The 17,740-nt window shown below is 36.2% G+C and overlaps 1 protein-coding gene across 9 annotated transcripts in view; it reads right to left on the bottom strand.

Annotated features, from left to right (window-relative positions):
* The window catches only part of retn (retained), a 169,359-nt gene that overhangs the window by 61,803 nt on the left and 89,816 nt on the right, over positions 1-17,740 (bottom strand). For all 9 annotated transcript variants that reach the window (XM_066296161.1, XM_066296164.1, XM_066296163.1 and 6 more), the window contains one exon: positions 290-362. In XM_066296161.1, coding sequence (XP_066152258.1) covers positions 290-362 — 73 coding nt within the window. The remainder of the gene's footprint in view (positions 1-289; positions 363-17,740) is intronic.

Below are 17,740 nucleotides of genomic sequence, written 5' to 3'. Positions count from 1 at the left end.
AATGAATTATATATTTTCGACACACTTGAATGTGACAAGTATTACTCGATCTTCGATTTTGCCCTTTACCGAAGCCTTTGGTGGAAAAGTCTGGACGCACCCAAAGTGAAAATGTAGAAGGACGAAGAGGCGAACAGATCATTGTTCCAAGTAACTACAAAACACCGATCTTTTCGAGTAGTTATGTTCATTACGATGAACTTTTAATCCAGAAGGTTAACCCCCTTAACAGTAAATATGCTACAGTAAAACGTAATAACCGTATAAACCATAAAAATATTGTACTTACCTCTCTTTTGCTTAAACAAAAAAAGTTCGTCCAGAAATTCTTTCCTCTTGGGATCGTCGCTGAGCTCATACAGCTGCAAAAGAAGAATTAAACCATTACTGATATGTCAAATAATTTGTTATAGAAGCCGTTTTCAGCACCAGCTGTAATTAGAAAATAATAATCAAACGTAAGATATAATGTGTATCGGGTCTGGTATATAAGTTGCACGTCAGCCTCTGGTAATCGCTTGTAATGTGGTGTTAAAACACCAACCATTGTAGGGAGGTGGGGTTGCGGAGGTTAAACACGGTCATTAATAACCCTGGTTAACTAATCTGTCCGCCGGAATCATCTATCTTTACAATTTACTCGGCCGACCGGCCTTAAACTGTCTTTTTTTAGTCCAGGAGGGCTGATGCACCTCGATTATGGCAATAACGAATTACGGAGTAGTTCCTTGTGGATAATGGAAAAGATGCAGAACGTAGCAAAATCAAGGTACGTAACTCCATTGAAGAAGTGAACATTGTTTATATCGAATTTTTAAAAAAAGTGTTATTAAACCTTAAACTCGTGCCATAAATCCTCGACTTATATCTCGATTACTGTGTCTGTAACTGATTTGGATATTGGCATGGTTTAAAGCCAAATAAATTTATACTTAATGAATTTACCCTGTAGCTAAATCGAGATAGGCCAGGCATCGGGAGGTATAATAGCCTGGCCGATCCTTAATCGTCTTCAACACCTCTCCTGATCTCGATACATGTGAATTCAAGACTAATAATTTTTCTCATTAATATTAAACACCTACCTTTATATCTGCGTATGATAAATCGATTAAAATAAAACAACCTTAATCGAAATACTCATCATCTTTTATATTTCGTATATAGAGTGGTCTGTTTAGGAGAGCTTTTGTTCTGACTGACGCTGTTGGCACTTTGATTGACTATGTAATGAGGTGGCCATTCAGTGGTAATTCACAGTATAAAGCGAACGGACGAAATGTATGGTAATTTTTAAGACGGTGCATATTGTTATTAATTTTATTTAAAGGTGGTGGCTTCATTATCGTAGGCCGAAGCTGAATAACAGGAGCTCGTATTCCATTAATCACAAAAACTGATACATTTAAGCCCGTATTGCAGTCAGAAAAGTAGGATCGATAAATTAAACCTTGCGACCTCAGCTGACTATTCTAGAGGTGCACTTTTGAGGCAAATATCCTACAGGGACGGCAAAATATTATAAATAAAATGGACGCCTCTGTATAGCCGAAACATGAATTTAATGAGAGTTAACCGGAGCTGGCACCCCTGAAGAATCTGCGACTCGCGAGATGGATCGGTGAATTAGCATCAGTGAAGCAGTTGAAAAATCTTCGATTAACGTAGGAAAATAGGTAAAAAGGGAGAATGCATGACTTTTGTAGATAATGCAGTGCAAATACGGGACACAGACAGTAAAGGGTGCTGTCGGTCTCTTGTGATCGCTCACAACTGCTGGTGTCCCGGAAGGCGCGACAGACTTGAGCCAAAACCAACCGGAACCAACCTGAACCTCTGCGTTCTTGGTATCGTTTTGCTCATCGCCAATTTTGCGTTTCCGCAAACACTTTTGCGACGACAAAACCTGGACCGCATATAGATTTGATTGTCACATAAATTTTACAGATGCGTCGAAAATTCACGTATCACCCACTGAATTATGGAAGACGCAAACCGCCATTGCCAACACGAAATCATCAAGTATGCTCCTTTTTTGTATGTTTTTTTTTTTTAATTTTAACCTCATAAGAAATGTAAAACCGCAACCTTATTTTCCAAAAAAGTTATTGCCCCACATTCTCCTCAACGAGATTTGAAGAACAATGAATAAAATATTTGTGCCCTTCGAAATGCGTGACCGAATTACAAAAGTAATAATATGGTATATTACCATGTAACACGCAACTAATATGGGTATACTTCGAAGAAGAAAAAACGAATAAACACAAAATATTGTCGTTAAATAAGGACAAAAAATCTGCGACTTTAGTCATATTAGCTGTGGTGGCCAATTAATGTTCCAAGAAAGACGAAGACAAGAAAATAATGAGGACGAATTTAATAAAAATCCAGACTGTATTTTGCTAAACGCTCTCCAGCTAGGCTGTTAGAGTTTTTAGTCTAACCGAGACAACCTGAATTAACCTGATTAGAACAGACTATAGCCACCTGAATTGAATAAATTACCTCGAAACACTCCAACATCTTGAATCATTTCGAGTACAATCACTACATAAAGTCTCTAAAGTGACATCGACTGACATTGTTAATCAACAAATAATTGTCCTCAGTAGAGTAACCAAAACTTTTTACTTGCAAATTATAAAATTTTAGACCCAACTAGTGTTGCACTGCAAAGCAACGAAATTATCCAAAATTGAAACACCCACCATGCTTAGATCACGTAATTTCAAAAACGGAAGCAAATTTGGATATTCCATTTGCTGAAATCCCTTTTTTAAATAAATTAAATTTTAAATTAATTAGACGATCGCGTGATAAACGACGTCGTTTGACAACGTGGCGTCCCTTATATTGAGGTCAATCGTAGGCGTGTTGTGAGTTGGTGGAAAATTTAGACCGAACTTTATTTCGCTGACAATGGAAAAATAGCTTTTTCAGTATGGAGGAACAAATATATTAAGTTGCAAATAATTCGCGGAACGTGGAAAAATTCACTTTCATAAAAAAAAAATTCTTCAGTCCATGTTTATGGAATAAATTTTTTTTTCCATTCCAATTCCAACTCGAGGAAGTGCACAGTAAACTCCTCTATTGTCCATGTAATGGTCCTGCTAAATACAGGAAGGCGACAAATTTTAGGTCTCATTAATCTTTTGCAAAAGTGATACTTTTGGGTTGGGTGATTAAACAGGTCAAAGGTGTATCGAAATGTCTGATCTCGTGTGCTGTCAAAAGATTTGCAAACGTGACTTGTAGATCGTAACTTAATCCGTTATTTACAGATGAAATTCGTTAAAGTCTAAGTCGCATTTAATGCCGAACTTAGCTACGACACGCGTGCGATGCAGCAAACAAAAATTATTTCAAAGTATTCTCGATTAGCAATTTTTGACACACGCGTTATTAAAGCCAGTGGCATATACTGGGTGTCCATTTTATGAGCTCAACTATGGGGATCTCGGTTATTTGAAGAGATACGAGGTTGGTAAAATTAGGGCAAATTTGCGCATTTTCGAGCTTTGTAAGATGACGCTTGAAGAATTATAAAATTTCGATTACTTCCGGAAATATCCGGGAAAATACGAAATATCGAAAAAAGGTTTTTATTTTTTTCTCGACTCATTGGAAGAGATAATTGAAAATGGCTGGCACATTTTTGTAGTCATTTTTTCTCGTAGACAACATGACAGTGTTAAATTGGGAATCCGACGTTTCGATTTTCCGAAAGCATCATCAACTTTATTTTTTCTGATCTGCGCCATCTCAGATTTTCACATTTCTGGATTCAGCTCTTTTCTTTCGATTACTATGATGTGTCACATGTTAAGATTCGATCTTGCCGTTTAATAGAAATATCAAAAATACTGTTTTTGCAAAGAGTGTTTGGGAAATAATACACATACTTTTCTTCTGATGAGAGATGCTCAAAGATTTCGCCATTCACTTTCAAGAACAGCCGCATACATCTTTTTAGGTTGTGAATTGATCTTAATCAACTTATAACTTGTTAAATAACATCTCGTCTTCTTATTTTGGTACTCGAAGTGGTTATGATATTTCTTTGCAACTCATTAATATCAGTAGGTACAGATTTATAAACGACGTCTTTCATAGGTCCCCATAAATAAAAATCTAACAAGTCCGAATTTTAACATGCGATACACCATCGTAATCGGAAAAAAAAGCTGAATCCAAAAATGAGAAAATCCAAGATGGCGCCCATAAGAAAAAATAAAGTTGATGATGGTTCCGAAAAATCGAAACGTCGGATTCCCAATTTAACACTGTCATGTTGTCGAGGAGAAAAAGTGACTAGGAAAATGTGCCAGCCATTTTCAATTATCTCTTCCAATGAGTCGAGAAAAAAATAAAAACCTTTTTTCGATATTTCGTATTTTCCCGGATATTTCCGGAAGTAATCGAAATTTTATAATTCTTCAAGCGGCATCTTACAAAGCTCGACAATGGGCAAACTTGCCCTAATTTTACCAATCTCTTCAAATAACCGAGATTCCCATGGTTGAGCTCGTAAAATGGACACCCAGTATATGCCACTGGCTTTAATAACGCGTGTGTCAAAAATTGCTAATCGAGAATACTTTGAAATAATTTTTGTTTGCTGCATCGCACGCGTGTCGTAGCTAAGTTCGGCATTAAATGCGACTTAGACTTTAACGAATTTCATCTGTAAATAACGGATTAAGTTACGATCTACAAGTCACGTTTGCAAATCTTTTGACAGCACACGAGACCAGACATTTCGATACACCTTTGACCTGTTTGATCACCTAACCCAAAAGTATCACTTTTGCAAAAGATTAATGAGACCTAAAATTTGTCGCCTTCCTGTATTTAGCAGGACCATTACATGGACAATAGAGGAGTTTACTGTGCACTTCCTCGAGCTGGAAATAAAATGAAATAGGTTTAAACAGCAGATTTTCCTTTTGTCCCATGTAACCCATATTACATCTTCAAAAATCTTGATGATTCGTCAAGGATAATACAATAAGAGTAATGAAAATTATTGACCATTCTTTGGTCGTTTGCACGAATGCAAAGTTGAAAACGAACCCGAGTAGACGTAGGGCACGGGTGGCTCTTTGTCACGTGAATGTGAATTTTCCAAAAATTTCCGTTCACACAAATTTGATTTAAGGAAGAGAACTTCATCAATCACATGTCGAAAAAGTATGGCTGTAATATTGAAACGGCTCAGCAGGTTTATAGCATTGTTAAAGTGACAAGGAAAATTATCGCGATAACTGCACTAGTGTAAATTACTGCTATAATTTACACTAGCGCGCTGCATAACAATGAGAAACTTGTTGACTTGTGAAATATTAAATTTGAAAAACCATCAGGATGTTGAATACATTTAAAAATCCATAATCGCTCTCGTTGAATCTCTCTACGTGTTTTTGAGAAGAACTAACCAATTATTATTGTTCGCGGCACCCATGCACTTTCTGACCCCCAGTTTGGTTGCCCATATTGATCTATTATTGCGCAACGAGGCCAGTTTGATTAATTACACCTCTTACTTCATTACGCTTAGATTACTTAACAATAGATCGAGATTGCTACAGCTTATAATACAAGCCATTGCAATTAAATTTCTTCAATGCAGAAACAGCATACAGAATCAATGCCCGGTCTCTCTTACAAAAATACCGAAATTGATTAGTTTTCTTGGAGTTGGAAACAGTCCCAAGGCACGCCTTCCACAATGGTGCAGACATTAATATAAAGTTAATTCGTTTACGTCTATAGGGTTATAATTTAAAATCATTAGCAGATAAATGGGAAATAGCGTAGGTAGAGTAATAATTGTATAATTATCGGAGTGCCATATTAATGGCAATTTACAGAGAATGTGCTATCATTCGATTCAAATGGGTAGTTAACAATAATTGATACCATCGTTTTAAGACGTAAAACTTTAGAGGAAGAAGCAGTGGATATTTGCATACAAATCTCCAAATCACACACAAATCAGACATTTTCACACGAACCATTCCTACAAGTCTTTACTCCTCGGTAAGTAAATGTTTGAATTCATTAGGAACCTGTCCAATCTGCAACGCTTATTAAATCATTTGTCATTATAAAGATCACTTCGCTTCTAGAACGCTTCTGGTTTATCGTTAATTGTGCCATAAATTCTGCGGGTTTTGACAAATAATAAAATGTGGGCAAACCGCTTAGTTATAAATGTAAAATTGCATCAAGGATTTTCTTCAAGTTGCTAAATTCGTTTTGGAGGGGGCAGAAGAGCGATAAACGAGAGCGCTCGAGGGGCCATTTCTTAAGACGAAGAGGAGTTAAATTAAACCATAGTCAGCCCCGCAGATCTTCGAAGTTATCGATCGTCGTATCGAACTATACAAGCTTTAGCGATTTTAATTTGGAATATGTCAACGATACGTATGATAGATGAATGGAGTGGGTCGAGCCATCCTTGTAAAAAGGGCGAATTAATTGTTTTTCAGAGGTGTGTTATATGTTTACAGGGTGAACTGAGGTGAGAACAGAGGCCATTCTTCTTCTCGAACTAATAGGACATACAGGCAACATAAATGTCCCCTTTTCAAACTGACCGAATTGGAGCAGAGCTACGAGCGCAGAACATCAAAGCATTAGAAGAGAGGAAAATCTATAATAATACTAATACAAAACAATAATATTAATAAAAAAGACTAAATTTTATAGTATAACGGAATACAATTATATATTTCTCTGACAAACTGACATTGTGTTCGAAATGTTCGTGGCAATGCACATTTCGCAAAACTGGAAAAAACATTGCTAAGACAAAATGCAATAGGAATTTTTGCTCTTTTTTTTCTTTTTTACTTTTACCACTTTTCTTTTTTACTCTTACTACTTTCCTTTTACTCTTTCTTTTTTTTTCTCTAAAAACATACCTAAAAACCATGGTCTCATATTTATGCAATCTAGTGGAAACCTTGAAGAAACAATAATTTAAACCTTCCAGCAACTGTTGCATAACATCAACAGATGCCTTTATAAAACAGTTTTATAATGACAGTTCGTCGCAAGCAGTTCAATGTTATAATGATTGTTTAAATATTTATTAATCACACGTAAAAAACCTTTATGAAAGTAGCTTAGATAGCTTTGATGACGTTCTTCGTATGAGAAACTATAGGCTTACTTTGTATAACTAGGTGTGGTATAATTCTCTCATAAAAACCAACCTTAAAAAAAGCAACATGTTGCCCTGACAAATTGTCATAAAACACCTTTTCTCGTTAGGTTTGTAGGGCGGATACTAAGAAAAATCAAAATCTATCAGCGAATTCCCAATAAGTAACAATGTTGGCAAGATGTTCAGAAGCAAAAGCTGCAGAGGCGCTTACTAGTTGCAGATGACTTTCAGAAATGAGCCCCCAAGGCGGTAACGGAGAAAATTTTGGGAAGATCAGTAGAAGAAAGAACTGTACAATACGAAACAAATGGGAAATATTTCCACAATGATTCAGCAAAACGTCTGATACACAAGAAACATCTTGTTGGAATACTAATTCAAAGGGGTAGATAAGGGACCAAGTGTTATTTTTCACATCGCCGTCTTTTATTTTCAAGACGAATCAAGTTATGTCTTGCTGAAGGAGGCTATGCTGAGAGATCTCAAGCTTTCCAATCCAGAAGAGCCATAATCCGGGAGAATATTCTGAAGAGCAACTAACCAACGCATGTCCATCATAATCTCTTCACAATGGAGAACTTGATATTCACTGGTAAACTCTGGAGTATGATGAAGGTGTGCCTGAATCAAAGGCGAGTGGCGCCAAATCGCACAAAAGCTCTAACTCACAAACTAAATACCAGAACAATGAATTTCAATTCCTGTAGAGCTTCATAAGATTTAGGAGGATGTGGCATGGGACATTATGTTGGCCATAACCTGACTTACAATTCAGTTGAATATGGGAAAGGGTAGTAAGGGATCAATACGAGTAAAAAATACCAAAAATAGAGGAAAGTATTAGGAGTTAAAATCTTGTATCCTGCAAGATTTTTCAGTATTTAATTTAAACTAATTTACAATCAAAGCTTTGACCATCCCGTATTAATCTACGTCACGCCTAGACCTAAAATTCCCGTCGGAAAAACAAATACATAGAGTGAATGATAATGAGCAGCATGTGAACATGATGCATTTTGTCTTAAGTATTGCCATTTAGTAGCCAATTTTATGTAGTATGGAATCTTCAAATGGAAAGTTCTTGTTTAAAGATTCATTATTCTGAGAACATTAAACGATACTAAACGAATCGTGTGTATTATCATCTATGTGACTTAAACGCTCCTATTTAACAATAACTAAATTGAGCATTGGAAGATATAAATAAGACGAGTGAAAGGTCAACTCTTCGTGTCAAATGACCTTAGAGAAGCCGTAAACCTAATGTAGAGTCGATTTCAGAGCTGAAGCATAAATCTTGACTATCAAAGAATAAAATCAAATGAAAGCCCCTTTTTATCAGATAGCTGTCTTAAGAGGCTAATGGAACAAAAATCAATTAATCGTCAAATTAGTTTTCCCGCAGCCAAAACACGAAATTAAGTCTTTAAATTAACACTAATTTTATTGAAATATATGCAGCGATGACACCGTAGATAACCGCGCCCGCCCAGAAATAAATATCTTCCCGTACCATTACAAAGCCAGTAAGAGAGAATCAAAGATAAATATCTTTTAACAAAATATAAACATTTCAGACAAGGGGATCAAATCACTTGACTTTTTTACAAAAGAGGGGCCGTTGTATATGAATGTGTGACCTAAAACGAGAAGTGCGAGCGTATTCACTTCCATTGTGCTGGGCCCTTTATATCTCTCAATAGGAAGCTCCCAGCTATTATTCGAGTACAATAACAATTTAATGCGGTATTACAATGCTTTTGAGCTTCGATAATTAGGCAGATTATGATGCTTCGACGCCTCATATGAGGCTGCGGTCGGGTGCGCATCAGACCCGAATCATTTGCCCTGCGCGTTTTCACGTATGAGTAAATAACCTTTAGGGTAGCTTTATTATTTGTAGTGGCACATATTTTAAATGATAATGCATTTTTTCGGATTTATTTTGGAGGGAATTAAGACATTCTTTTCACCACTTTTATATCCGGAGAACTTGACTATTGTACGCATAACATGCACAGGATGGCAACGGAAAATGTCCGGGGGAGCAAGAAAAAATATTTTACTTATCGGAATTTTTACTGGTAAATTCCCGGATAATTATCGTAAGTTTTACACTATAACAAAAAAAAAATGTTCACGTATTTGTCACTTTTGATGCATATTTTATGTCAGAAATGTCAACAGTCACTGTCAATTACATCATTTATACCGCTCGTTCGGCGATTGTTGAAGTTGACGGTCCAATTCAACGATGCCCGAATGAATTCAATTTGACTTGTTAATCTTAGACAGATAACCCTACGGTAATTTATCAAGTGAATAGCGTATAATTTTCAACTAGGCTGGGAACCATATATTTCAATTTTAATTACGCTCTTCTATGTAAATTGGAAGTATACGAATGTCTAAAAACCGTATATCATTTTTATACTACATTAGTTGCTAAATGACAACAACTGTTGTTTATTCAATCTTTGGATACTGCAAGTAATTCTAATCAAAATTTTGTTAATACCATGCTCTATATCCATATTTAACTTTTTTTCACACAACAATCAAGTCAGTCTCACATTATTAACATATTTAGACCAGTAGCACATACTACGTTTTATACTATACCAATGTTAGTGACCATTTGATTGCCTTATTTCGAGATGCACATCGGCATAAGACACTTGACATGATGACACGAATTTAGACTATATTCCAAATGTGAAATAAAAAACCAGTAATACCGTGCAAGAAAAAAATTACTTTTTACATCTACTCAGTTTCTGTCTGTTTTTTACCGACTTGAAAAATGCGCCAAAAAACCGAATATTTCGAAAAGCGTAGCGGTAAAGAGAACAAAAGTCTCTTTTGGAAATTGTCTATTCAGCTGAGATGCATTCGATAATTTTCTTGATGACCGCCAAGAAAATTATCGCCCTAGCACAGGTAGTAATTGGTTTTGGTTTGGTAAACCAGCCCGCCCTTAATTCTTTGCTCTGTTACTAATGTCAAAAATGGCGCTTGATGGTTAAAAATAAGAAATTATGACCCTTCTTCCTCCACGCGGCACTTGGCACTGTCAGGAAGACTCAAAATTGCAATTCTACGAGTAAAAGGAGTTAAACCCCAATGGACTTGTTGGCTTCAAGTGGATTAACTCTCTTGAGTCTTCTCATTAAATAGCGCTGTCACGAATTAAGCTAATTTGACAACAATAAATTCTTTGTGGACGGGCTTAAGTGAGCTAAATCTGAAGTTAAGTATAGCTTAAGCATTACTCGTACTATTAGGCAATTTGAGGCAGAATTTGTTTTCTGAAGCCTACGTGAGGTAACACACTTCCAGCGCATTCCCATCCCTTCACCCAATCGATCAACTGAAAACAGACGTTCAAAACGATGACAGAATAGGGTGGATGATACTATTGTAGATTCGACTAAATTAATATTGACCAGAATTCAAAGGAAAAACTGTTTAATCGGTTCAGTTCCACCAAACGATCAAAATTCGAAATAGAAAACAATTCAGTGTACGACTTCTTAAAACGGAAGAAAACAGAAATGATATGGAAGTAGGAAACAGACCATATTTGAGAAAAAGTGTTAAATAAGAAGGCGTGCTACAGATAAATGTAAAAACCATAGGAGGCGTACCTAAAGTGATAGATTAGAAAGGCTTGTAGCTATGTACCGTACTTATGGTATTTACATGAATTTATGTTAACATATATCATTCCTTGTTCATTGTAGTATTCTTGTTGGAATATTATTGCTTGTGCCCATACCAACTGCAGAGAGTGGTTTCACGAATAATGGTGATATTCCTGAGCCCAGATTTCAGAACAGGGAATCAGAGCAAATCTGCTTTACTCAAATGAAATATGTAATCTCTATAAGAGATTTTCAACGTGTCCCAGGAAATATCAATCAAATAAAACCTGTGTAAAATACTATTTTATTCTGTCCAGCTACATGGCAGTTACAGTCGAAGACTACAGTGAGGTTATTAATACACTACAAGGGTCTTCTTTCGCCTTTGGAGCTTGATCCTGACGTATGGTCCCTTTGTCAATAAATACACCAATAATAATGTTATCATTCGGAATCTTCATCGTTTCTCTAAAATTGAAATTGTAGTTTTATTTCAAATTTTCAATTTCTTTTAAACTTCTCTATTTATTGAATAAATCATTGAGGTCGTCATATCAGCACAATTGCTTTGTGGACAGATTTCCAATTGTTGCTTGTTTTTCAATATTTCACATTTCAAATCATAGTTTTTTCGTGTTATTCCTTTGCACAATCATTTTCACCGTTAGAGCAGTTGCGACACAACACTTCAGTCGACAGTTGATGCCTAGTTGAAAATGTCCCTCTACATTTACCAGGTCTGTAAATATGAAACCGGAATCTCTTAATAAAAAGTATAACTTAGCTGCTCAATAATTATAAAAAATATTTTATTCGAAATATTTCCCATCGTTACGTATACATTTTTCCCACTTCTCTGGCAATTTGTGGATGCCACGCCAGAAGAACTGTTCTTTTGAGGCAAACCATTCATCGAGCCATTTTTGAACTGTTTCGTAAGAGGTGAAGTGCTGATCTGCAAGAGCGTGTCCCATCGATGCAAATAAGTGATAATCGGATGGTGCCAAGTCGGGTGAATAAGCCGCATGCGATAGTACTTCCCAATGAAACGTCCCAATCGTTTCCTTCACCAGTTTTGCAGTGTGCGATGGTGCATTATCATGAAGCAATATCACCTTGTGTTGCCGTTCTTGATATTCTGGTCGTCTTTCACGCAAAGCTCGATGCAAGTCCATCACATGTTGTCGGTAACGTTCAGTATTAACTGTTTCTCCAGGTTTTAGCAGCTCATAGTAAATTACGCCTTTTTGATCCCACCAAACACAGAGCATTGTTTTCTGTCCATATCGATTTGGTCTTGCTGACGATGCTGATGGTTCGCCTGGAGTTACCCATGATTTTTTACGTTTGGGATTCTCGAAATAGATCCATTTTTCGTCACCAGTCACAATTCGATGAAGAAATGACTTTCTGTTATACCTGGTAAGCAACAATTGGCAAGTGGTTTTTCGATTTTCCTGCTGTCTTTCATTGAGTTCGTGTGGAACCCATTTTTCAATCTTCTGAATTTTTCCTGTAGCTTTCAAACGAATGGAAATGGCTTCTCGTGTCACATTTAATTGGTTCGCTAATTGTTGTTGCGTTTGAGTATCGTCCTCATCTAACAAAGCTCGCAACTCGCCGTCTTCAAACTTTTTCGGTGGTTTTCCACGCTCTTCGTTATTGACGTCAAAATTGCCACTTTTGAATTTTTTAAATCACTCATAGCACTGTGATTTTCCAAATGCTTGTTCACTGTAAACTTCAACAAGCATGCGATGTGAATCTGCAGCCGTTTTTTTCAAGTGGTAACAGAAAATCAATGCTGTCCAATGTAGGCACAAAATTCGACATACTCAAAGCTACTGCAAACTGTACTGCAGTATTGAACCTGTATTGTTATGATTTGAAAATCATTCTCAGATGTAAATAAGAGATATAGTACCCTAACAACACGATAAGGTAGTACCTATATTGACCACTAGGGATATTTGGAGGCAAATTTCGGTTTCATGTTTACAGACCTGGTAATGATCTCTTATGATAATTATCCGCCATTCTTGGGGCCTTAAAATGAAACCCAGTAAAATAACGAATCCTTTTACGCTCTTAATAGATGTTAATTTTAGTTTAAGTTTAATAAGAAATTATTAAATCGTCAAATTCGGTCGGAGGGTTGTTAATTTGCTCATAAATGGAATAAAAATTTCGGGATTCTATTTTTCTATTTCGAACGACGGATCGGTGTCGAAGAACTGACGCGTCTCTTTAGAAAACCTCCTCTGAGGATGCGCATTCTCGTTGGGGCAGCCCACACTCTTTTGTCCGAGCTTTGCGGTGATTCCAGAGTCACTTTTCTAAGCTTCAAATACCTGGATGACAATTTTGGAACCGTCCAATTTTTGTTATTGTGTGAACAATGAAAAATCGTTCGCTGAGACAGGCCCTTTATCTTCGCATCTAATACACACCAGATACTTTACCAAACACATTATCATCGGTACTAATTATACGTTCCGCCCGCATGGTACCAGTTCGCGTTGTCGCATTAAAACGATATCGCTTATCAATAAAAGAGAAAAAAATGGCACTATTACGATAGCCGTTAAGCGTGTCATATTTAAACCCATTACATCGAAAGGCATCCTTGGAAATTTACGTTTTTTATGGAAACAATAAACTTCAATATCACTATCAGCCCCCGCCACGTATAAATTATTCATGAGCCTCACATTGTTTGTATTCACGTGCAATTTTAATTGTCAATTTATCGGGTAGTAATAATGCAATATTTTTATTATCCGATGCATTAACCTATTTTTGTATAAATTATAAGTGGTAATTGCGCAAGCACGCATATTTTGTCGCCCAAGTTATGCTATTATCAAAATATTCCATACAGCTAAGTGGCGTTACCAATACTGTTAAAACGAAGGTAGAAATTGCCTGGAGATTATTTTACACATTATTAATTTTTCTTAAGAGTGCTAACAGATTAGATATAACCACCACACGAAATTAACCATCTCTAAACGAATCAAAACTCCAGAACGAAATTAACATTCCCCAACCTCCCTCGGCAATTAAAAAGAGATTGAAGGAAAGATAATTAATAAAAGTGAGCGTTCACACAAGGTGCCCGATATTAAGTAGATGCATTAAATTGTGAACAACAAAAGAGGTAATTAATAGCGATATTTGTTGTACGGCCATCAGGGAGGATTCGATCCGAACGTCTAGGGCGGGGCTCAGCATCAATCAAGCGGCTGTTAGCGCTCATCAAACCCTGAAGGATCATCCACTGACAGCGTTTATTCTCCGCTGCTAAATTGTCAGTAATCAATCTATGTGATACGATTTTACGCGTTAGACGTGATGAGTTTTTTTCCTTTTATTGTTTCGTGGGCGATGTAGTTTAGTACAGGGTCGTAGTAAGATTAGAAACGGCTTTTTTGCTAAAATTCTATATAAAAAAAACGGTACATATCGGTCCTGAAATAGGGGGTGATTTTAAAAAAAGGTTTTAAAAACTATTGCGGTGCAAAAGATTCCAAAAACACGAAAATCTCTATTTTTTGTGTGCCACCTTTCGACCCACAAATGAATGTGTTGCTACTCACTGTCCCCCCCTACGAATTCCAACTTAAAAAATTTTAATGGGAACACCCGTCCTGAGATACATCAATCAAATTATACCTGAAAACAATCCTATGAGGCATTTCTGTTCTTTTTTTAATTTTTGAAAATCACCCTCTGAATCTACCACTTATCACTGCCTTACTCTCTATCCCTGTTTGGAGCAGAACGATGCTCAATTCCAACATTACACGAATAATTAGCAAAAAGGTTCATTACTCGAACCTTACATTCAATTTTTTAAATCCATTCACTCAAATCGAATAAAATACTTTGGTAAAACGGCATATTCAAAAGGTGATTTATTAAAAAAAGTGGAATTGAAAAACCACAAATACGTAAAGAATACAGACTGATACATACATGCAGAATTGTTTTCAGGAAAACTTTAGCAATTTATTGATGTGTGGCAGTAGGATGTTCTCATTTAACTTATTTTTGGAGTTGAGACGCGTGGGTGGGTAGCAACAAATTCATTTTTACGGCAAAAGGTGAACCCCAAAAATAAAGGTTAACGTGTTTTTGGAATTTTTTGTATCCCAATAATTTTTCAAATTGGTGAGCAGTGTTGAAAAAACTTTCCTAAATATGCTACATAGTCTTGAAACATACATATGCACTTTTGGAACCATAAGGGTCCCATTAATCACGAGTTTCTCGGTATCCATGAGAAACGAGGCCGGTGAAATTAAGTCAAAGATGCGCGATTCAGGTCAAATTAGAAACGGCCACCCTGTATATAAATAAGATGCATGTAGAATGTGGTAAATTGGACTATAAATTATCATAATAATAGCTGTAATATTGAAAGTGGAGTTGGAAACAAGTTCAGTTGAATCGTACAGTTCTGGTGGTTCAGTGGACCTAAACTTATGGTGGGGTCAATTGAGAACTGCATCTAAAGGCGGAGAAGTAAAGGAGAGAGAGAGAGAGAGAGAGAGAAAGAAAGAGAGAGAGAGAAAGAAAGAGAGAAAGAGAAAGAGTATTAGGGCAGTCCCTTGAAATATTTGAAGTGAAATATTGATGTAGATATACATATGTATATTTTTTATAGATATAAGGAAATCAATCATTTTTGGGAAGGTCGCACTAATAAAGTTTAAGTTGAAAAAGAGAATTCGTTTATGCAGTAGCAACATACGACTATAAGAAAATATGAAAATGTACGACTGCAGTTTTTAGAAAAAACACGCTTGAATGCAAAATTATCAGGTTATTTCGAAACCCGACTGCTATCGAGTGGAATATTTCCCAGATAAAAAAAAAACATAATAATTGTAATTTTCTGATATGTTTGGATTCTCTTGTAATTTAAGTATTTTATCTTAAGAATCGTATCTGAAACGAGACATCTTTAAAAACTACTGCCAAAATTTAATTTCCACTTGACATTAATGGATTTGACTGATACCTGGCCGGCACTTATCGATAACTAGTGTGCAATTACCGGTACCCGCGGGGCAATTACCGCTGCAATTTTTAGATAATTATTTTCGTCAAATGAGCAGTTTAACATGAGAAGAGATTATCCGCAATAACTACAATTACCCCAGTGGCATTATTGAAATATCACACTTGATAAATAAATAAAATTATCATACTCATTTCCACATTAAAATCAAAAAAGCTTAATAGTAGCCAATTGTGCTCACAATAGATAACTGGCGAATTAAAAAAAAAAAGTGCAAATTCACGTTGGTCAAACACGATTTGGAAGGAATCAAATGAAATTGAAAAATCATAATATTTCAGGTGTATTAAGTGTAATTCTGATAATATCATATTTATTCCGCGAACTGGAGCAGGCGTGTAAAATTTCATCCCTTTAGCTCAAACTGTTCACAATTTTAGACACCAAAAAAGCAAATGTACTAAATTTCAAAAAGAAAACTATTGAAAATCCGAATACAAATTGCTACAGGACGAATTATAAGCAGTCGAAGCATACAGACCGCCCGATTTGATACAACGTGATTTCGCGAAATCTTTCGAACGAGCCGCGCCGCGTGTTTGACTGTAAAATGACAAATTACGCTCTGTGAAGTCCATTTCACCGACCTGACGGAGTTCTATGGAATATTTTCCGAAATACATTTAGCAAATCTCAAGTGTAAAAGTAACCTTTAATCACCCATGACCCTCTCAGGAATACCCATAGGGATGGCGTAAACACGTCAAAAAGAAGAATTTAAATAGAAACTATATACCATCCCCAATGCGTGAGTTATTTACCCCACTAAGTTGACTAGTAAATTGAGGCATGCCATAAGGTCGTTGCGCGAAATTGCGTTACAATTAGGCCGCATTTGCATGGTAAATATGATCCTGCTTAAGTTAGTTGCATTTGAATACTTTAATCCTAACAGTGTGTTAAACTCCACAGAAACTAGTAAATGAGGACCGATCACTGGATAGTTTTTAAATTTTTGTCGGAATCACCTCCCAGGGGGTAATTCTTACCCCTTAATGCCGAGTTTTCTCCTTTAATGTCAATGATTCTTGTTCAAGAGCATTTCGAAAATTTCCGCAGACTCTATGCGGAATCACTACAAAAACGAGGAAAACTGAGATAAACCAGACCCTTGACCCTAACACATATACAAAGTAAGCAAGAGCATTGTACGTCACAGATATTTAATGAAACGTAATAAAAGTCCATGGATGCCACAAGGTGGTGATCCTTCCCAATGAATTATTGGACAAGTTATAAGTGTGCACTATAAAATATATGAGTGAAATTTAATTATCTCTGCAATAAATCGTTTCAGCTTTTATATGGACAGGCTCGGTAATTATTATGATTATTTCGCGATTTATAATCAAACATGACCCAGGAAACCGTTATTAGTGATTTTACACACATAGTTGGAGGTTTTACGACTATCCAATCTACTAAGCAAATGGGAAGTATTTCGTGGGAAGGAACAAAGAAGTAAAGTTTTGGACAAAAAAAACTACAAAGTTGATTCGATTCTATGGAGAACCTAGGAAGTCTGCACTGTTGTCAGTCACAATACTGAGGCCCAGAACGGAGGTGTTTCGGTACAGACTGTATCAAATTCGAAAGTTTTACCGAATATCTGAGTTATTGTTTATGTTAGAGAGACGCGGTGATTGACTTTCATAAAACTACACTTGGCAGTGACAATAAATACAGGGTGTTAAAAAAAAATTTACATATTGAGACATCCCTCCAACAAGATATAAAAAAATATAAACGAATTCTGAGAAATAATCTTCGCAACAGAATCGTATTTTTCCTGCCACAAACGAAACATAATTGCGATTTCTTTAATGGGACACT

Source organism: Euwallacea fornicatus, chromosome 24, assembly GCF_040115645.1.
Source record: "Euwallacea fornicatus isolate EFF26 chromosome 24, ASM4011564v1, whole genome shotgun sequence".
NCBI lineage: Eukaryota > Metazoa > Arthropoda > Insecta > Coleoptera > Curculionidae > Euwallacea > Euwallacea fornicatus.
The sequence above is the reverse complement of the archived record's forward strand: the minus strand, read 5'-3'. Positions and strand labels throughout refer to the sequence as shown.